The following is a 22,907-nucleotide window of genomic DNA, read 5'->3' as shown; positions in this document are numbered from 1 at the left end:
CCTTTTTGTTACTCTTTTTGCTTTTTGTTGCTTATATGTTACTCTGTTGTTTTAAATGCAAAGTTATTGCTATGACGTTTTATTAGTATTATTGCAATTAATAACATTGGGCCTCATTGATCAACCGTTCTTAAGAAAAAAATTCTTCTTAAACTCTACTTATACGGTTTTCATGAAGGTTCTGACATTCACCAGTGTTTTCTCATTTAGGATTTGTTTTTTGATGAGAATCTACACACACTCAACAGGACAACAGTGCAGAAAACAACAGCACAACGGTACGAAAAATTCTGATGTTTAGGAACGTCATGAATCTGTCATAGACTTCGTCTTAGGACCTTTCTCAAGAACAAGTTTAGGAAAAAAAAATTAGGAAGCTATTGGTGAATGAGGCCCATTGTTTTTATAGGTACTGTTATCTTGTAATAGCTTTGGCAGTACTGCATTAAAAGCAGTCATGTGACTAAAGTGTTTTGAACTGAAATGCCACAGGGTAATTAAATAGTGTCATGTTCAGTTAAAGGACGGTTGTGCTATATCTGATTTCTGTACACGTCACATAACACTGTTAAAAAGTAAAACACATTTATGATATTTATGTTTTTCTTTATATACATCTATTAGTTGTATGCTAGTTTTCTGGGCATCTTCATATACAGTGTGGAAACATATCCTTGAAATGTTTTTGCACCGTTTCTATAACAGTCCGGGAACTAGTCAGATGCTTGTGGATCAAAGTGAAAGTGCAAGCTTTAATAACAGTAGGGTAAGCCAAAGATATAATCCAGAAACAGGCCAAGGTCAAAACTGAGATATACCATTTACAAAGGGGCATGGAAAAAGAGTAGTAAAAAACAAGTCAGGGTCAAAAGCCAAAACAGAGTTCAAAAACAGCAAACAGTACCCCAAAGGGAAATCCAAAGACAAGATCGAAAAAGCAAGGCAGGTAGATACACCGACAAAACAGACAGGTAACGTTGGTATGCTCTGTAAACAGAGACAATACTTTGCAAAGACAAAGTGTGACAGGCATTTGTAGAAAGACATGAAATGAGGAAGAGGTGTGAACAGTTAGTTCTCGGGTGATGCAGAGCAGATTGTGATTGGTGGAAGTAGTAGATGTGGGCATCATTTGATCTCCTGTGGGATCATGGTAGTTCATTGACTCAACAGAACGGGCCAGTGAGATGGACTGCAGACTACTACAGGACATGTTGATGGGAAGCGTGACAGTTTCTTTAGTACCGAGTATGTAAAAGTGCATATAAAGTGCCAATTAGACCAGCTCATTTATGACAAAGTGATGATGCTGATACTCTTTTACTGCTCTTTCTAACTAGAGAGGCTATGAACTCTGTTTCACCCTTTAAATTCAGTGAACAGTGATATCACTGACATTCCAAAACCACATCTCCCATCCAGCGCACTGTAAAAATGAGGTGTAAAGGTGCAACACCATTTGATACAAGTATATTTGCCAAAGAGGGAGTTCTAAATAAATGTCATTTGAGTAAATGGTTTTCATGTACAGTCAGAAGAGAATAGGACAAAAGAAACTTTCCTATCTGCATGTATTTTTTATATGTGAGATGCATTTCAAATATATTGTTTCATTCTAAAATGTATTAGAAACTAAAATAAAATGTTGTCCATTTTTATACATTTTCAAATTTGATTAATACATTTTACATGTTTTTCCTTTCCACATTACAATGATGTGACACAAAGCTCTCAATGTAGCTTTCCCAAAATTGGTGCTATTAAACACCATCATATATACATTGTGATTATTAATTTTTGCGATGTCTGCCATCAAACATTTTGGTCAATTTTGAAAGTAACCCAAAACAGCCCAACAGCCCATTTTGACGGGAAGATCACGAACCTGGCAACCCTGGTTGTATGGTGACCTGCAGATCACTTCGTGTTGATCCTTCTGAAAAAACAAACTCTCTATTATGTTTTCACCTTGCTTGACCTCTTTACTGAACAACAGTGTGTGAGAATTTGCATTTTACAAATGAAATGCTGCATTTGTTTCAGAATTGAATGCAGTCCACCTTGAAATGTAATAAAGGTATGACTATATTACTTTCCATTATGCAGTATTTAAAACAACATTAAATCAATGTAATGAATCTTTTCATTTTGGCATGTTTTCTGCAGAAAATGCATGTTACTGTTTAAACACAATTTCATGTGCACATTCTATTTCACTGTTTTGGTTGCATTTCAAAGAGGCAAAAACATTTAAAGTGCAAAAAAGAGGTCAAGTGATGTGAAAAACAGTGCTACCGAATAAAAAGCTGTTTGGGAGTCGAAAGAGGCTTTTATTTGTGACCTGAGCCAAATGATCTGATCTGATCACTGAAAAGAGCCAGAATGCCCATCATTAAATTAAATCTCCATTTTCGTTTTTCAGTTTTTTACATAATTTGAAAAGGCCTGTTGTCCTTTACATTGTGTGTAAACTTCATGAAGAATGGAGCAAAAGAAATGGCCCAAAATGACTTGGAAAAAATTCTGGTTCCTTTGACTTACATTAAAAGTAAAGTAGGTTTTTTTCTTCTCCTGTAAAGTTCTCATTTTGGAGATACAAGGTTTTCTTCTGACAACAGCGATATGCTCTATTAATGCCCACCGTTTATGCTTGTGCAAACTGTTATTTTTGAGGGTTTGTTTTTGTTTTTAAAGTTAAATACTGACATAGATTTGACTTTAAGTAATGAATAATGTGCATTAATGAAGAAATCATTTCAAAGTTGTTCTTCATAGATATTTTGAATGTTGATAATTAGAGAAGGTTTATTTCCAAAGTGTGCTAAAATATTCTGAAAACAACTTTTAATATGTTATCATTAAATTATCACACAAAAGCAAACCAAAGTTTGTTTTGTTTTATTTTTAGGTTTCATTTGCCTAATTAATGTTTTTATTGACTGAATATTTTCTGAGATATACAGTTCACAACAATTGTCATACTTTTGCTGAATTTCACATTATGATTTTTTTTCCCCAGTAAAGAATAATATCTGTTGTAAACTCATCAGGAGAAGATTGTGTCACTGCTGGAATCAGGATAAATGGGAGAATATGGCATCTAGAAGAAGCTCAGCTCAGCAAACTGGAACTCAGTTGTCAGTAACAGAATGTGTTGTATATGGTTCTATGTAGAACTTTTTTGAAAAACTTTTTCTACATAGCACCAAAAAGTGTTACCAAAAATTGTTACATGCTTGACATCATAACAATAGAATAACCCTTTCTGGTGGTATAAAGAACCATTTTCATCAACCGTATTCAACACATTCTCCATCAATCTGAAACATTTCACGACACAAAGAACCCTTTAAGCATACTAATCATTCTTTGAGTGTTCATGGTTCTATATAGAATCATAGTCTTTACTAAAGGACCCTTGAAGAACCATCTGTTTTAAGAGTGGATGTTAGAATAAGTGGATCTTATCTCTTTAGTGAGATTTGATTGTTGCATGATTTATTATGCCTATATGCTTATATATGATTATTTCCATGATGACTGCATGTTGAACTCAGTTGATTTTGCACTGTCAATTTTATTTTGCCTCCAGGTGATCATACAAACAGTGTTTCTCCAAAATTTTCTGTCTTCTTTTTGGGTCTTTAAGCTTCTAAATGGCTTGTTCATAATTCCTCTTATTGTCTCCGCCCATCTTTTTGCTGCTCATCCTCTTCCTCATTTACCTCCAACTATTCCAAGCATAATGGTCTTTCCAGTGAATTGGTTCTTCTCAAAAATGACTAAAAAATGAGAGCTTTAGTTTGATTGACTGGGCCAACACCAAAGTTCAAAGGTATAATTATTTTTCCTGACTTTTTTATTTTCCACCTTTCACATCCATAACGAACCACAGAAAAGACCACAGACTGGACAGCTCTTATTTATATTGAGCTGAAGTCTCATGCTTTTAAGGCAAGACAAGCCAGGTTTGTTTACATAGCAACTTTCATACACTGCTGTCATTCAAAGTGCTTTACAAATGAGAAAATACAGAGTCAGAGTTGTTAAAACACTTATAGAATAGATTAGATTAGAAATTAAAACATAATCGTGATTGAAACATGATTAAAACAATAGATTTAAAAGAGAAAATCATGACATTAAAAATTTAATTAGGATAGATTAAAAAATCGAATTAAAAATTAAAAGTTAGATTTGGAGAAAAAAAAGTGCCATTACAGAGAAAAAGGAGCTAGAAATGCTTTCACTCTGTTCTTAACTTTCCTTATAAAAGCCTTCCTGATTTTCCACTTTAAGTGTCATGGATTTCGCATGTGGAAAGTTATTGATGTTTCTTTCACCAATCTTGAATCCTCAATCGTCTTCCTCCAGTCCTGCTTCTCTTGTAAAATGTTCAACATACAGGTTAAACAATTGTGGTGATAGGAGGCAGCCTTGTCTAATTCCTTTGCCAGTGTGGAACCAGTCTTTTTCACATATGAGTTTTGCTTGTTTAACAGTGTAGTGATTCCTCATTAGAACACTAAGATGCTGTGGTGCACCATTTCTCTAAGAACATTCCATAATTTTACATACTCAACACAGTTGAGGGGTTTGCTGTAGTCATTTAAACACATGTTGACTTCTTTCTTGAATTCTTCGACTTTGTAAACTATCCAGCATACACGAGTAATTATATGTCTTTTTCCTCTGCCTTTCCTGAGTCTTGCTTGCACTCTGGCAGTTCTCTTTCCATGTAAGGCTCTAGTCTGCTTTGAATGATCTTGAGCTTAATGTTATTATGAATCACAAACAACTCTTGCATTAACATAGGTTTGCACTACTGTGACTGTGAGTCAGTATAGCACAGTGAGGTCTGATCCACTAGCTCACATATTCTGTAGGTTAGAGATAGTGGAAAAGATGGTGCCATCTTTTCTTCCCTCTCCCTTTTCTGACCCATTTAAACACAGTATACACAAAAATGCAAAATAATGTCTTTTTTGAGATCTTGACATGAGTGACTGCTCTCTTGCTATAAATACTTTTGAAACTTTTCACAATTTTGAAACCAGATTATTAATTGCTAAGGACCTGCTTAACTGCAGAAACATGGCTGGTTTAACAGAGCTGACTTTAGCTGGCAAAACATTGAATGCTAATAGAATTTTACATCTTAGTTCACAATATTTTTGTTAATGCCAGTAGCATCTCAATACTTACTATTGACTCATCAGAATCAACATTCATGGGAGTTTTCAATCACAATCTGTCTATTTTACCTGAAATTTGCCTGTCTGTGATCACAGGGTGAAAAAGAAGGACGGACAAAAATGAACACCTAGGGGCAATTTAGTGTGTCCTATTGGCCTGACAACATGTCTTTGGACTGTGGGTGGAAACCAGAGTAGATATTGTGAACAGCCAAACAAAAAAATCGGATTTGGTGAGAAAATCTGATTTGGGCCACCTGCTGTGTAAACGTGGCTTTTGTGACAGGGGCAGATCTAGCAGGACTGACTTGTAGCAGAGGAGGCATCCTATGACAGTGCCATGTTTAAAGTCACTGACCCCCTGTTCTACTGCCAGTGTTTGTCTATCAAGACTGCAAGACTATGTGCTTAATTTGATCCACTATAACTATATATATATATATATATATATATATATATATATATATATATATATATATATTATATATATATATATATATATATATATATATATGTGTGTGTGTGTGTATAGTATAACTATATATAATTGTATAAATGTATAATTATAATAATTACATACTACGTATTACTAATAAATAAAGAAATAAAAAATAGATTTTAGCAATTTAAAAAGTACATATACGCTATAAAAAGAAAATGACCCTTTAAGAGAAATTGTTTTGGGATGTCTTTTGTTTCTAGATATCTTTTGTTTATATCATTTAAATTGATTCATTTTTTCTTCCATTCCATTGATTCCATTCCAAAGATATTAAAGCTGTTTAACAGAAACTGATGAGATGTAGAAGCCCTGTTATCAAGTACAAGAGATAACCAACTCCTTACCAGAAGATGGTGGTAATGCACCAAACCATTGTTTGCCAACCACCACAAAACCCATAAAGAAGAAGCTCAGAAGTCCGTGCTCAGTGTTGTTGCAGGGAGAGCAGAGCTTTAGAAAGCAGACAGCTGTTCAACACTTATTGTTTGAATTGTGTTGTTCATTGACTCTTGTGGAAATAGCTGGAGAGATGTCTGCTGTTTGAGAAGAGGGACACAAAATATGTAAACTGTCCAACACAGAAGCAGCCTGCATCCTGACCTGGCTGAGTAGGTCAATGTTAACTCTCAGCTCTTGTGCTTGTGTTTTTATTGTTTTCAAATATAGATCTTTGGCAAATATAGATCATTTTCTGATGTTTTATGTAGGTTTGGGAAGATAAATATCCACAAAACAGTCAAAGGATTATTTTATTTAAAAAGAAATGTATTTTAACTGTTAAAGCTCCTAGAAGAGATTTTTTAAGCTCTTATTTAGCTTTTAAGCAAACTGTGCCAAGTTTATCCTGTCTGCTTTTTTCTGTTTTTTTGGTTGCTAACATTATAGAACTATTCATTATAGTGTTACACTGTACAGAGGAAACCTGTGGAATATCTGCATAACTTTCTCTGCCCTGTTATCATAGAATAGAATATAATTCAGAACCATTAGCCAACTGTGTTTGCACACAGAGGAATTAGACCTCTGCATTTAACCCATCCGTGCAGTGAAACACCCACATACATGCACACGAGTGAACACGCACACTAGGGGGCAATGAGCACACTTACCCAAAGAGGTGGGCAGCCCTATCCACAGCACCTGGGGAGCAGTTGGGGGTTAGGTGCCTTGCTCAAGGGCACTTCAGTCACGCTCTGTTGGCTGAGGGGATCGAACCGGTGACCTTCCAGTTAGCATGAAAGTTGTATCCTTGGTCTGCACTGAAAACAATGATATCTTGGCAAATGAACTCACTTTAAATTGACTTACAATGTAATATTTCTCTGAAAGATTGTTGTAAGAATACATTTACAAAAAGTTACAAAAGTGCTTTGTTGTCCACCCAAAAACAAGAAACAAGAGGCAGGGCTACACCTAGAAAGCAAAGTAGAAAATACAGAATTAAAATACATCACTATAAAATGCAATACAAGCCTTTTCTAAGTGCTAGATTAGCCTTTATGTAAATTCTTCATAAACAGACGGTTCTTCAGTTGAGGTTTGCAGACAGTGAAAGACACTTTGGTGTTCTGACATCCAGTAAAATTTCATTCCACCACCTGGGCTCCAGGACAGAGAGTGTCATGTGTCTTGAGTCTTTGGGTCAAGCTGAACCTTCCCCGAGGGCACAAGGCATAGATTGAGCCTTGGGAGGAGCCAGGTTGGGAGGAGTGTGTTTATTTATGACTTTGCAGGCAAGCATCAGGGTTTTTAATCTGATATGGGTAGCTATGGGAAGTGAGAGGAACACAGCAGGCCTTGAGATGACAACAGAACAACTGAAAAGGCACCTGGCTTTCTAGAGAGAAAGGGTGGAATCCTCTGGATTTTGTACATGAGACCTGCATGATTGAGTCAGATTTGCTGGAATAATAACTGGTCAACCAGAATCATAGCAAGGCTTCTTGCTTCTTCAGACAGAATCACCAAAGAGTTCTCTAAAGAGATGGCAAGATCATGGTGAGGACCTGTAGTCCTGTAGTTCCAAGGAGGAATAGCAGCTCAGTCTTGTTGGGACTTTAGCTTCAGGTGGTGAGCTGCCGTCTATGAAGAGATGTCAGTCAGACATGCCAAGATGTGGAAGCATGAGTGTCAAAAATTGGGAGGAAATGATGAGTGAAAATAAGGAGTAACTTGTATCCTCGCCAAAATTCCTGACCAATCAAAGTGTATAATTTGGTGCACTTTAACTGTTACAGTGTAAAAACAATTGAACTAAGTGAAAAAGATAAATTATCACAAAAACCCAAATTCAGTTTTGGACTTCAGCAAACAAACTAGGCATGAAAACAGCCTTAATTCAAACTTCGCATGTACCAGTACAATTCAGTTCCTCTGTGAGAAGCAGTTGTGCCCAATAACAGAAACTGAAAAGTACTGAATTAGATGTGATTTTTTTTTCAAGGTTTTTTTTTATTTGTTCTGTAAGTACCTGAACATTATTTTGGCTGCATGATTTTTGCTTCTTTTTCTCTTCCAGAAAAGAATTATGTCCTGTGGCTAACTCATCAGGAGAAGACAGCAAATAAAATCAAATGGCGTCTAGAAGAAGGTCCAGTACTCGGCAAACAGTCTCTGATTCCATCCAGTCTAACCCCAAAACAACTCTCCACTGTTCTGAGTGTGGAAAGAGTTTTAGTCGACTGAGTCGTCTTCAGCTACACCAGCGCATTCACACAGGAGAGAGGCCGTATTCCTGCTCAGAGTGCGGGAAGAGTTTTATCCAGCAGAGCGTTCTCCGACGACACCAGCGCATTCACACAGGAGAGAAACCGCATTGCTGTTCAGAGTGCGGGAAGAGTTTTATTCAAAGGGATCATCTCCAGCGACACCAGCGCATTCACACGGGAGAGAAACCGTATTCTTGCTTGGAGTGCGGGGCGAGTTTTTCTCTGCCGAGTAGCCTCTTGGTACATCAGCACATTCACACAGGAGTGAAACCGTATTATTGTTCACACTGTGGAAAGAGTTTCAGTGACAGTAGTAGTCTCCAGAAACACCAGCGTGTTCACACAGGAGAGAAGCCGTATCAGTGCTCAGAGTGTGGAAGGAGGTTTACTGAGAGAGGTACCCTTAGAAAACACGAGCGGATTCACACAGGAGAGAAGCCATATCAGTGTTCAGACTGCGGGAGAAGTTTTAGACAGAGCGGTAACCTCAAAAAACACCAAACAATTCACACAGGAGAGAAGCTGAATACATTCTGAGTGCTGGAAGCGCCGGGGCAGGTGTGGAGACTGAGAGTTTTTCTTTTATTATACGTAACATAAAATCACTCGGCTTTTCAGCCCACATACAAACTGAAACAACACGCACGCAAGGACTGTTCTGTCTTGTCTTGTCTTGCCATCAGCTCAGCTCTGCCCTCGTGTCTCCGATGGCCTCCTTCTCTCTGGGATCTGCCACCTACTGAGGAAAGAGATGGCTATAAGTAGGCTGGCAGAAACAAGGCACAGGTGAATGTCATCAGCTACTTAGCCCGCTGGTTCAGCCCGACCGGCTCTCCGTCCTCCACAGTTGCCTATATCCTACATCAGTGTTTCTCAGCCCTGGTCCTGGAGGCCCACTGCCCTGCACCTTTAGTGTGTGCCCTGCTCCCAACACACCTGATCCAACTAATCAGCTCATTAACAGCCCCATTATTGAGTTAAAATGGCTCTGGTAAAGCAGGAAAAGCACAAAAATGTGCAGGGCAGTGGGCCTCCAGGACCTGGGCTGAGAAACACTGTCCTACATGACTGTTTTTCAGCCTTTTATCCTTTTGAAGTAAACAGGCTGTTTTTGCAGCGCGAAACTGCTGTAGAGTGAGTCGGCAGATTAGTGTAAATCAAGGGCTGTTGCTGCATTTTAGTTTTTTATAAATGAACTACATGGACTTTTGTTTACACACTACTTCAAACGCTTTCATTTTACATGAAGTAGGAAAATTTAAGTTTCCATTACCTGAGCCGTTTAAAGGGTTTGGTTGAATTCACTGATGTACACTGTACTTCTCTCTAGTGAAGGCAGTTGTGAGTACTGTTGGAAAAGAGGGCCTGATTTTATCATCCATAAATGGCTGCATGTTACTTAACATCTTGTGTCCTTTATGATTAAAGCATGCAGTAGAATGAAATGCTGTCCTACAGTCTAAAAAAGGACTTTCTGAAACTCAGTTCTATATACACTAACAAGAAACAATAACATTGATCACCTGCTAATCTGCTGCTTTGGTTCCAAATGTTTAAGAAAAGGGATTTTTTTCCCCAAGGCTTTGTCAAATATCCTAAGGTGCCACTGTTAAGAGACAGCAGAGGCTTCAAGCAACAATGGTGGTAGGAACAGCTACTGCGGGTAAAAAAAAAGAAAAAAAAAAGTGCATGCATGGATTTGAATTGCTGCTGTAGCCTGCTATTCTACTATGGCAGAAACATTAGTTTGCCACAGCAACTAAACCTTTAATGAATTACTTAAAGAATAATTCCTAATTTAGATGAGATTTTCATTTTTTTGACTGTACACTATATGGCCAAAATCATATTTCGCAATAATGACACTTACACTTGACCAGGGCAGATCTAGCAGGGCAGAAATTTCATACACTGACCTGTGGCATCCTATGACAGTGTCACATTTAAGGTCCCTGAGCTTTTCGGTATGACCCATTCTACTGTCAGTGTCTAAGAAGATAGCATGGGTTTTCTTTTTGTTTGATGTTATACACCGGTCAGCAATGGATGTGTCTGAAACACCGAAACTCAATAATTAGGAGGGGTGTCCACACACTTGTGGCCATATAGTGTATATCATCAGGTAAGCAAAGACAGTGAAACACTGTTCCACCATTGTGGTACAGTTGTTGCTTAGTGACTTTAGTTTCCACAGCATAAAAAATATGTTAATTGAAAACTTATTTTCAAACTTCAGGTATAAAATCCTTATTAAAATTATCCTATTATTCTGACCGGGGCCCATTTTTGTAACACAGACAGTATGTACACTTTTTGAGTAGGATTACATGAAATAAAATTTTAAAAATCGAATGTTTTCCTATTAGTAAAATGTCCTTTTTTGGAAACCATCATTAAAAAGTATGTAATTTAATCCTTTTTTTTCATTTATAGACTCTTAATCTTGAAATCTGAATTTGACATGTCCTCACTGTTTGTACAAAAAACACTAATTCACCTCAAAATTTCAAATAAAAGTTCTGTTTATTTGATTAGTCCATCAATCAAGAACATTATTCAGCATTCATTTAAGGACCATTTTACTCCATTTCCATCATTTTTTAACAAGATGACCCTGTGACAGGGACAAACTGTCTCTCTATATGATCTGTTGGTTTTTTCATATATCATGTTAACAAGAACACAAATTAATAGCTTTAAGCTTTGGAAACACATTTTGGCACTTTTGTGCCTTATGCTTCTCATCAAATGTTGACCCAAATGGCACCCATTTGGTAGAATGACTCAACAGTGATTCAGCATCAGCACAGCAGTGGCACACCTTAGCAACACTATGCATTATCATCATATATAATGAATAATACACAAAAAACATAATTATTCAAAAATGCTACTGTGAAAAATCTGCTGTAATATGAACACAGTGCTGTAAAGGGACAGTACATACTAAATATGAAGCAAGCAATACTTGCCAACAGTTACATGGACAACAAAACCCAGTGACTGAGAAGATAAATGTCCCACAGCCTGACCACTTAAACTAGAAGACATACACAGACCAGGCATAACATTCTGACCACCTCCTTGTTTCTACACTCATTGTCCATTTTATCAGCTCCACTTACTATATAGGTGCACTTTGTAGTTCTACAGTTACAGACTGTAGTCCATCTGTTTCTCTGCATACTTTGTTAGCCCTCTTTTACCCTGTTCTTCAGTGGTCAGGACCCCTATGGACCCTCACAGAGAAGGTACTGTTTGGGTGGTGGATCATTCTCAGCACTGCAGTAACACTGACGTGGTGGTGGTGTGTTAGTGTGTGTTGCGCTGGTCTTAGTGGATCAGACACAGCAGTGCTGCTGGAGTTTTTAAACACCTCAGTGTCACTGCTGGACTGAGAATAGTCCACCAACCAAAAATATCCAGCCAACAGCGTCCTGTGGGCAGCGTCCTGTGACCACTGATGAAGGACTAGAGGACGACCAACACAAACTGTGCAGCAGCAGATGAGCTATCGTCTCTGACTTTACATCAACAAGGTGGACTGACAAGGTAGGAGTGTCTAATAGAGTGGACAGTGAGTGGACACACTCCTGGCCATTGAAGAAGAGGGTAACAAAGTATGCAGAGAAACAGATGGACTACAGTCTGTGATTGTAGAACTACAAAGTGCACCTATATAGTAAGTGGAAGTGATAAAATGGACAATGACCGTTTAAAAACTCCAGCAGCACTGCTGTGTCTGATCCACTCGTACCAGCACAACACACACTAACACACCACCACCACGTCAGTGTTACTGCAATGCTGAGAATGATCCATCACCCAAATAGTACCTGCTCTGTGAGGGTCCATGGGGGTCCTGACCACTGAAGAACAGGGTAAAAGGAGGCTAACAAAGTATGCAGAGAAACAGATGGACTACAGTCTGTAACTGTAGAACTACAAAGTGCACCTATATAGTAAGTGGAGCTGATAAAATGGACAATGAGGGTAGAAACAAGGAGGTGGTCATAATGTTATGCCTGATCAGTGTGTTTCATGCCAGCCGATTCCAGCATGTAGTAAATTCTCTGACTCTTCTAACATAACAAACACAAATAAATAAATAAATAAATAAATAAATAAAAATCTTGATTTATATAGCACCTTTCATACATTAAGAGTGCAACTCGTAGCTCTTGTCCTTGAAGCTAACTGTTGCTTAAAAGATAACTGATGATTAAGGTTGTGTTCACTTCAAAAATCAACACAATTTGAAATTTGTAATTTTTGGGTGACCAAATGACATATACAGTCAAAAAAATGTTTGATTTGCATTATTATATCTTAAATGTATTTATAATTGGCCATATCTATATTTAAGTGTGTAGCCTAAACATATAATTTGCAGTAATTACTGTTAGGAGGCAATAAAATAATAATCTTGAAAGATAATTTACAGAGAAGGTCAAACAGTGTGGACATGTGTTAGTACCTTAAGAAAGCACAGCTATTTGATCTGTTGAATCTGCTGAGAGAGGTGGTGGAGAGCAGTCCAGCTTTAGGCTGTGAGAGACATGCCGACCCACACTCTATACCAGAAGGTGGCGGTGAAGCACCGAATCATTGTTTCCCAACTGCCATTAAACCCAAGAAGAAGGAGAAGAGCATCAGCAGTCCCTGCTCACTGTTGTTGGAGGCAGAGAAACAGGAGCAGAGCTGTAGAAAGTAGTGCGCTATTCAATACTTATTAACATTGTTGCATTGTTTTTCATTGATCCTTGCAGAAGTGCCTGGAGAGATGTTGGCTTTTTGTGGGATGCAATATATGTAATCCAAACCAACACAGGAGCAGCCTTCATCCAGACCTGGCTGAGTAGGTTAATGTAACTCTCAGCTCTTGTGTTTGTGTGTTTAGTTATGAAAATGTTTTCCTAGCTGGGTTTGACAGATGTAGAGCATTTTGTGATGTTTTATTTAACATTTGAATATTTGCATGGCAAACACTCATAAACCTGTTGAATGTTTTATTGTTTTGATAGTTAGTGTTCTTAGTAAAGATTTAAAGATACAAAATAATGTGTTATCTACAGAGCCCCGCTGGTGGCCCTGCTGTATAAATAAAAATAATGCGTGGCCACGACTTAGTAAGCTTCATTGTCATGTTACAGTAAAATGTAACATAAAGCAAATCATGAGAATATGAAAACATTGCAAAAAGATACCATGCCATATATGCACAAATATATGTGCAAAAACTTGGGAAATTATACAAATATAATGTGAGGCATATATAAAATGTGCAGTTGTGCTGTGGGAAAATAGCAGCTGATTTGAAGTACTTCATGTTCCTGGTGGAGATCTGTAGTCAATGGCTACTAGATTAAGTGAGTGTGTTTACATGCACTCAGTAATCCGATCGTAATCGTATTTCTGCAGTTATCCGATTATTCAAATGGTAATGTAAACACCATACTCCGATCTAGAAATCCGAATAAGAAATCCGATAAAGAGAGCTGGACTTAGTAATCAGATTTCTCAGCGCAGCAAAATACTTTTGGAGTGACGCTGAAACCAAACACAAAATAAAGGATTGAGATATTCTTCTTTTTGTAGATGATGTATGTTCATATTTTAAGGTAAAGTGACGCGATGTTTCAAAAAAAGACGCAGGATGAAGTTCGAGTTTTACATTATGTCACGTCTTTTGTGAGTTCATTGGCTGGTTGCAAAGCAAAAATCCGATACTGCCTGACTCATGTAGACCCGGAGGTTTACATCATCTGATTAGTCAAGAGCATGTAAACATGTTGATCGGATTACTGGCAAAATCTGATTTTCTGCAGTTACTGGATAATTAAGTACATGTAACTGCACAGAATAAGAGGTTGTAATAGTAGTTGTTTATGGTGGGGAGTGAGAACCATTCAGGAACCTTTTGGCCTGATGTTTTAAAAATATCCTGGACACCGTATCCTTAATCTGTCACTCGCTCTCCAGACAGCAAATAGACTGTGGTGGGGTCTGTAAAGTAGGGCATGAAATATTCGTCCAAACCTGATGGGACCTTCACAAAATTTCTTAAATTTGTTCTGAATTTATCTGAACATTGTCTTTTATGTATGGTTCCCAACAATTTTGTTGTACATTTGTTTCATTTCACAGTCTTTTTTTCCTTGTTCTTCTCCAGAAAAATATAGTATCGTGTTGCAAGTACATCAGGAGAAGACTATCACAATGCCAAAATCAGGAGAAATTAAATCAGAGGACACATCTACAACGAGCGCCTCTGACCCCGTCCCCACTAAAGCATCTCACAGCCAGACACAGACAAATACAGGCGAGAAAGGAGCTCAACATAATCAACATGATCTCCAGCTACACCAGCTCATTCACACAGGAGAGAAACCGTACTCCTGCTCAGAGTGCGGGAGGAGATTTACTCTACAGAGATACCTCCAAACACACCAGCGCATTCACACAGGAGAAAAACCGTATCACTGCACAGACTGTGGGAAGAGTTTCACTAGATTAAGTAGTCTAAGACTCCACCAGCATACTCACAAAACAGAGAAACCGTATTCCTGCTCGGACTGTGGGAAGAGTTTTATTCAGCAGAGTCAACTTCAACGACACAAGCGCGTTCACACAGGAGAGAAGCCGTATTGCTGTTCAGAGTGTGGGAAGAGGTTTAAAATACAGAGTACTCTCCAACTACACCAGCACATTCACACAGGAGCAAAGCCATATCAGTGCTCGGAGTGCGGGAAGAGGTTTAGAGACAGAGGTAACCTTAAGGCACACCAGCGCATCCACACAGGAGAGAAACCGTATTCCTGTTCGGAATGTGGGAAGAGGTTTAATCGACAGAGTAATCTACAAACGCACCAGCGCATCCACACTGGAGAAAAGCCGTATTCCTGCTCGGAGTGCGGGAAGAGCTTTAATCTACACAGCACTCTTTTAATACACCAGCGCATTCACACTGGAGAGAAGCCGTATTTCTGCTCAGAGTGTGGGAAGAATTTTAGCGGTAATCTCATAAGACACCAGCGCATTCACACTGGAGAGAAACCGTATCGGTGCCCAGAGTGTGGGATGCGTTTTAGAGACAGAAGTAACCTTAAAACACACCAGCACATTCACTCAAGAGAGAAAACGTATCAATGTTCAGAGTGTGGGAAGAGTTTTAGACAAAGAGCTAACCTTACGAGACACCAGCGCATTCACACAGGAGAGAAACCGTATCAGTGCTCAAAGTGTGGGAAGAGCTCCAGACAGTTGAGTAATTTGAAGACGCACAAGTGCTGCTAACCCGAAGGTGAACACCTGTGACACTTATCCATTTAAAAAAGGTTTTCATTATCAGTTCTTTTAACCTTAACTTCAGTAATGTATCCTGTATTTCTGTAATTCAGTAGTGAAGGCAGTTGTTAGTTTTGTTGAAAAACAGAGGCCCTGACTTTATCTCCTTTGTTTGAGTTGTATGTCTTGTATGTTGATAGAGTGATTGCATATAACACTATATGTATAATAATCATTTCAGTACTGACAGCATGTTAAACTTGTATCCTTTTTACATGTGACTTATGATTAAAGCGTGCTGTGGAATGCAATTTCTTTTGGATATCTGGGAAATCATTTCTGAAGCTCTTTCCTCTATATCAAGGGCTCCAATTACCCAGGGGCCACTAGCCAGGGGGTATTCCACAAAGCAGGATTTATCAGCCAGTGATGGACAAAGATGAGGACTGTTCAATGGGAGTGTCCCTCAGCTCTTTTCCTATTAGACAGGCTTGACTTTGGGCTTAAGTTATCTAGCTAAACTGAGAAATCCTGCTTTGTGGAATACTGCCCAGGTGGTCACCTCCAGGGGAGTGCTGGTTAAAAAAAGGGGGAAAAAATTATGGAATTTTATTCCAAGTATGACTTTTGACTTCATAACATACACTCATGTGAGTGTGTGTTAGTCAGTGTTTTTTAGCAATTGTTCTCTCACAACAAACCACAACTATTACTACTACTACTACTACTACTACTTCTAACAATAATGATAATAATAATAATAATAATAATAATAACATCAGAGCTCGTGGCGTGTCGGTAGAGAGCACAGAGAGGGGCTTGGAGTGAAGGGAGGACGAGGCCGGCGGAGGGCGGGAAGATACTGTGAAGAACTGGTTCAGGGGGTCTGGGGCGAAGAGTATGCTCTCCTGAAGACAGCAAAAGAAAGCAGCAAGTCTCCATGAAGCATGGGTGACCGGGGGATGGTCCACACCCATAGCCTTGTTGAAGACAAGAAAACATGTGGCATGCTGGGTGGAGTGGGCCGGCGTCGCTTCCCCACACACAGGTAAGCTGAGGAAACAGCTGAACTGCAGCAGCTGATGGGGCAATTAGGTGTTGTTGTTGTTTGTTAGTGAAGTAAGCTCGCAGTCAATTGGAGTTTTCAGTTCTTTAACTGAAAACGACAAGTTTTCAGTGGTGAAACAGACAGCTATGACTTTTGTTTATATTGTATAATGTAATCCTATTCGGTACTTATTCGAATTTTCTGTTGCACCTCAAGTGGTGCAGCAGCTGCATTCTGCCGCCTACAGGTGTGGAAAATTTGAAGAAACTTCAGCTTCCTGGCGGTTACTGCAATGAACAAGTACCTTTGTTGTCTGATATCTTCCACTGATTAAAAGTCCGACCCCATCAGAAAAAGTAAAAAAACAAAATCAATAAATAAAAAAAGGCTGCAGTCCTGAGTTGTTTACTTTGCCATGTTTACGCACTAACACGTACACACAGAATTTCCAATGTAGGATACAGTGATTAGGGACCATTTTGGTCGTAGCAATAGAAACCATTAAGAGTTTCTGCTGGTTCCTGGTGGTGTCCAATAGTCATTAATGGTATTTTGTGTTTTCCTGATGGGTTGATATCACAGTGTAAAGGATTCTAATGGTTTAACAGGAGTTCTGGGACTGATTCCAGATGCATTTGCTGGTTTCCTAATGGGATCTAAAGGTTTCCTACAGGAAACTAGTGGTCTCTAATGGCAACCATTAAGACAATTCCTTAAAAAGCACAAACCGCGTTTTAATACTAATGGTTCTACTGGTCTTTTTCCAGTAGGGCTTTCACAAGCTGGCTGCAAAAACCAGAGAGAAAAGGTAGAGTGCATAGTTTTCTGTTTCTCAATAATAATAATAATAATAATAATAATAATAATAATTGTTATTATTATTGTATTATTAAAAGATGACGAAGAAGTAGAATACATTTAATAATGAGTTAAAAATCATTATTATTGGTTTAATACAGAGTTTGAATAATATTACATTGTCACTGTAATAATGTAATAGGATATTAATTAGGATTTTGACCAAATCCTAATAAATGTCCTGTTAAATAACTACAGTAACAATGTAATAATATTTAACCTATTTGTTAAATGAATTATAATGTAGGGATTGTTACAAAATAGGAATCTGAAGGTATCCTGCAGGAATTACGCAGACATTAGAAATTCCTGCAGGATCCATATAATAATACTATAAAAATATACTAAATCATTTTTAAAGTGAATTCATTAATACATCTGAACAACTGAATTACATGTTAAAATATATTTTGAGCATTTAATCTTGTGTTTTCTCACTCCAACTACTCCAGAAGTCCATTAAAGATTTGACCACTGAAGAATTATCCAGAAGAGTTATGTTCAGCATTCAGTTTTCTGTTGATTCTCTGGTCCCATTGCGTTCTATTGTAGCCACGGTGCTTGTTAATGACTGTTCAACAAGCCAATCCGCGAACTGCAGGAAAGAGCTCCTGTCCAATCGGAGCGCAGGAGGCGGAGCTTGTCCGAATACGGGTGGGATTAGAAATAGCAGCCCGGTTGGTTGAGCCGCGCTCAAAGAAGCCCCTTTGACCAGCAGGTGGCGCTGTGCTTCTCCAGCGCCGGTGAGGTCAGCTCGCACAGATCGCCCATGTGACTCCACTGTGTTGTTGGAGGAAGAGAAAGAGGAGGAAGAGCAGCTGCTCTGCACTGAAGGTAAAGACGCTCTCCACTGTGTTTTCATTTTCAGTGTCAGAGAAACTCCAAACGTTCGAGGCAGCGAAGAAGCAGCACAGATACTCAGCTGGACAGAGCAGAGCAGGCTCATGTTGGCTCTTGTGCCTGTATGGACATCTCCTTCATGCTGTATTTAGTGTTTGTAGTAAGAACACTCAAAAACCTTACATCTTAACCACTTCATTATGTAGAAATGTTGAAAAATTGGTGGAGTACCCCTTTAATGTCTCTCTTCCGTGACTAATATGCCTGTGTGATGTGTGATTATATCCCTAATGGCTGCATATAAAATTTTGAGTCTTTAGTTTCTTATAATTGAAGCAAGTAACTTGTCAGTCATAATTCATTCTGAATCATCTGAAAAATGTCACGATACATTAAGACAGATCCTGATGTAGCATGCATTAGATAGGAGGTCTAAATGTATTATTGTATAATGACATTATTTTTGGACTAATAAAAAAGCCCACTGTCCATGGTAGTTTCAAATGAACTACTCATCACCATCGGAAATAAATGAATCAGTGTATATTCATTTTTTTAATTCATGTAAATTGCTGTAGATATCAGAGACATGGATTAATTTACAGTTTAAAGTTAAAAAATATAATAATATATTTTTCTCCATTTTAGTGTAAAACTTAATTTATTTATAGTTTGTAGTTTAAGGAAAACCAAGGGAAATTGAAACAGTGTTGCATGAATCACTCTGGAATAAAATATTACTCTCGCTAATATAAATGCATCGGTTCCTCTTACATTTGGACCTTTTCACTAAACACATTGACTTTGAAGTTGAAGCTGTGCTTGTTTATGTTTTTCTATGTAGTTGTGATTTTTATATTTTGATTTGATTTGATTATATATATATATATATATATATATACACTGATCAGGCATAACATTATGACCACCTCCTCGTTTCTACGCTCACTGTCCATTTTATCAGCTCCACTTACTATATAGGTGCACTTTGTAGTTCTACAATTACAATTACAATTACTTTTACGCTGTTCTTCAGTGGTCAGGACCCCCATTGACCCTCAAAGAGCAGGTACTATTTGGGTAGTGGGTCATTCTTAGCACTGCAGTAACACTGACGTGGTGGTGGTGTGTTAGTGTGTGTTGCGCTGGTACGAGTGGATCAGACACAGCAGTGCTGCTGGAGTTTTTAAACACTGTGTCCACTCACTGTCCACTCTATTGGACACTCCTACCTTGTCAGTCCATCTTGTAGATGTCAGAGACGATAGCTCATCTGCTGCTGCACAGTTTGTGTTGGTCATCCTCTAGTCCTTCATCAGTGGTCACAGGATGTTGCCCACAGGACGCTGTATATTTGGCTGGATATTTTTGGTTGGTGGACTATTCTCAGTCCAGCAGTGACACTGAGGTGTTTAAAAACTCCAGCAGCACTGCTGTGTCTGATCTACTCGCACCAGCACAACACACACTAACACACCACCACCACGTCAGTGTTACTGCAGTGCTGAGAATGATCCACCACCCAAATAGCCCCTGCTCTGTGAGGGTCCATGGGGGTCCTGACCACTGAAGAACAGGGTAAAAGGGGGCTAACAAAGTATGCAGAGAAACAGATGGACTACAGTCTGTAACTGTAGAACTACAAAGTGAACCTACATAGTAAGTGGAGCTGATAAAATGGACAATGAGCATAGAAATATATATGTATATGTATATATATTGTTTTCTTTTTTCTCCTCCAGAAATAAATTTACACTGGGAAATTTATCTCTGCATGCACATCAGAGAGGACAACACGACTGCTCAAGAATGGGAGGGATCTGAATATGAGAATATGACATCTAGAAGAAGCTCCAGAACTCGGCGAACGTTCTCTGTTTCTCACCTCAGGAACACGTTTCACAGACGAACACAGATAAATCAGAACAATAAAAGCCAAAAGAGAACTCACCACTGCTCAGACTGCGGGAGGAGTTTTGCTCGACAGGGTCATCTCCAAAGACACCAGCTCATCCACACGGGAGAGAAACCGCATTGCTGTTCAGAGTGCGGGAAGAGTTTTAATCAGCTCTGTAATCTCCAAACACACCAGCGCATCCACACAGGAGAGAAGCCGTATTCCTGCTCGGACTGCGGCAAGAGTTTTACTCAGCAGAACTTTCTCCAAAGACACCAGCTCATTCACACAGGAGAGAAACCGTATTGTTGCCCAGAGTGTGGGAAGAGGTTTAATCAACAGACGAATCTCCTAAACCACCAGCGTATTCACACAGGAGTGAAGCCGTATCCCTGTTCAGAGTGTGGGAAGAGTTTTACTCGGCAGAGTGAACTCCAACGTCACCAGCTCATTCACACAGGAGAGAAGCCCTACTGCTGCTCAGAGTGCGGGAAGGGTTTTACTCAGCAGAGCACTCTCCGAAATCACCAGCTCATTCACACCGGTGAGAAGCCGTATCGCTGCTCAGAGTGCGGGAAGAGTTTTACTCGACGGAGTTATCTCCAACTGCACCAGCACATTCACACAGGAGTTAAACCATATCACTGCACTGAGTGTGGGAAGAGTTTTACCCGACACGACTATCTCATAGGACACCAGCGCGTTCACACTGGTGAAAAGCCGCTTTACTGTTCAAAGTGAGGGAGGAAGTTCAGGTATTCAGTAGGGATGCACTGATCATGAATATCTTATGACCGATTCCAATTTCTTTACAACCAAATTGGATTTTTATGAGCCTTTTTTTAATCTGAAGCTCACACTGTGTGGGGTTAAATAAACTCATGCAACACCCAAGTACATTTCCAAGTGTCTGTTAATTAAAGTCACAATATAAACAACTTTTTAATGGGCCAAACTTGTCTATTAATGGTATTCAAACTATATCAGACATCTGTGCTGTTTCTAGCATAGTGTTGACTCTCCTGCAGTTTTTCATGGAAGTTACTAGAATCAGTCTGAATAAACTGTTGAAAAGCGGTTCCCTTTTTGAGGACTAGCGGTTTATTTCTCATGTTTCCGAGAGTTTAGATGTAACAGATTATTGTTATTATTTAATTTATTTGAAGAACCATAAAGCTGATCATGTTGGATAGATCAGAGAAAGAGTCCCTTAATGTTAAATGGGCAGCTCAACTGGCCGGTAGATGTTCATATTTTCTAATCTTAGGGGGCTTATATATTTCTGACTGAATGGATAAATGAGAAAGGTCCAAATAGTGGGAATATTAACCCACAAATACTTGTTGCAAAGTATGTAAAGTATGTAAAGTGGTTTAACTGAGTGGCCATTAAAGCGCTAAGAACTGTCACAGTCGTGGTATGAATTATTTGAACACACACACACAAACATACATTGACTCAAAGATGAGAACAGTAAAGCCAGCCTCACCATTTTCAACTGAATTGGGTTGATTGCTACCCAGCAATTATGCCCATGTGGGTCCATTGTGAAGCCAATGTGGTCAGCCACTGGTAGTCATTCGTGAAACCGGGGGCACATGCGGTCCCCCCAAGTTGAAAGCCCAACCTAAGTCTTGCTATGTGGGTTTAGTGTCAGTTTGCAGTATGGAGCCCTAACATGCAGCACCGTATGTGCTCATGTCCTGCAAACATGCCTCTGTGGGTCCAGTGTGGTGCAGTTGTGGGCTAAAAATTGGGCCCACTGCAGGCTGCCCATTGTGGAGCCTTGGTCAGTTGTGAAACGGGCCACGTGCAGGCCCCCATGTTAGGGCCTGTGTTGGCAGCCCACACCAGGCCTTTATATCAGGTGGACCCACATGGGCATGTTTGCTGGGGTGCAGTTGCAAAGGGGCACATTTTCTTTCTGAAAGGTTTGGAACTCGTTTGCCTCAGTAGTGTAAACTTGCAAGCAACATCATGCTATGTTCTTAGAAAGTTTTTGGAGTAGTTGTTTCTTCACTTAATTGTTGCTTACAGAATTAAATAAATGTGTAGCAGTTGAGTATCTGTTAATAAAGTGTTTATTACTTTAAGATGTTTACCACTTATTAAATTATCAAATCAAGTTTGTCACATCACATTAACAAAGGTGCGAAGGTGAGTGGAAATCTTAGGTGTGTGTAGCCCCCTTGTAGTACTTAAATACAAAAAAAATATATATATATATATATATAGCCACAAAGCAGTAGATCAGTCAAACTCATACTTGGGGCCCTCACTCTTAAAGCTGGCGAATACCAGGAGAACATAACCTGCCTGACTGCATTGTGCCAACTGTCAAGTTTAATGGAAAAGGGATGCTGGGGTTGTTTTCCAGGGGTTGGCCTTAAACCCTTAGTTCCAGTGAAGGGAAGTCTTAATGTTTCAGCAGACCAAGACATTTTGGACAATTCTATGCTTCTCACTAACTGTGGGAACAGTTTGGGGAAGAACCTTTTCCTGTTTCAGCATGACTGAGTCCCAGTGCACAAAGCAAGGTCCATAAAGGCCTGGCTGGGTGAGTTTGGTGTGT

At 39.0% G+C, this 22,907-nt stretch overlaps 1 protein-coding gene across 1 annotated transcript; it reads left to right on the top strand.

Annotated features, from left to right (window-relative positions):
• The first annotated feature begins 6,112 nt into the window (after positions 1 to 6,112).
• On the top strand, positions 6,113 to 21,741 carry LOC118826077 (zinc finger protein 850-like). The gene is made up of 6 exons (XM_036596963.1): positions 6,113 to 6,305; positions 8,216 to 8,907; positions 14,776 to 15,699; positions 18,151 to 18,252; positions 18,337 to 18,432; positions 20,181 to 21,741. The coding sequence occupies exons 2-6, from the start codon at positions 8,271 to 8,273 to the stop codon at positions 21,074 to 21,076; spliced, it is 2,655 nt and encodes an 884-aa protein (XP_036452856.1). The 5' UTR covers positions 6,113 to 6,305; positions 8,216 to 8,270; the 3' UTR covers positions 21,077 to 21,741.
• Positions 21,742 to 22,907: the final 1,166 nt, after the last annotated feature.

Source organism: Colossoma macropomum, unplaced genomic scaffold (genome assembly GCF_904425465.1).
Source record: "Colossoma macropomum unplaced genomic scaffold, Colossoma_macropomum, whole genome shotgun sequence".
NCBI classification, from domain to species: Eukaryota; Metazoa; Chordata; class Actinopteri; order Characiformes; family Serrasalmidae; genus Colossoma; species Colossoma macropomum.
Note: the sequence above shows the minus strand (reverse complement) of the source record. Positions and strands in the feature narration are given on the sequence as shown.

Excerpts from the sequence above, each read along its gene's own strand:
- LOC118826077 (XM_036596963.1), top strand. The coding sequence starts at position 8,271 with ATGGCGTCTAGAAGAAGGTCCAGTACTCGGCAAACAGTCTCTGATTCC. Across the intron at positions 15,700-18,150 it reads GAAGACGCACAAGTGCTGCT|CCACGGTGCTTGTTAATGAC; the intron begins AACCCGAAGGTG and ends GTTCTATTGTAG. Across the intron at positions 18,253-18,336 it reads CGGAGCTTGTCCGAATACGG|CGCCGGTGAGGTCAGCTCGC; the intron begins GTGGGATTAGAA and ends GTGCTTCTCCAG.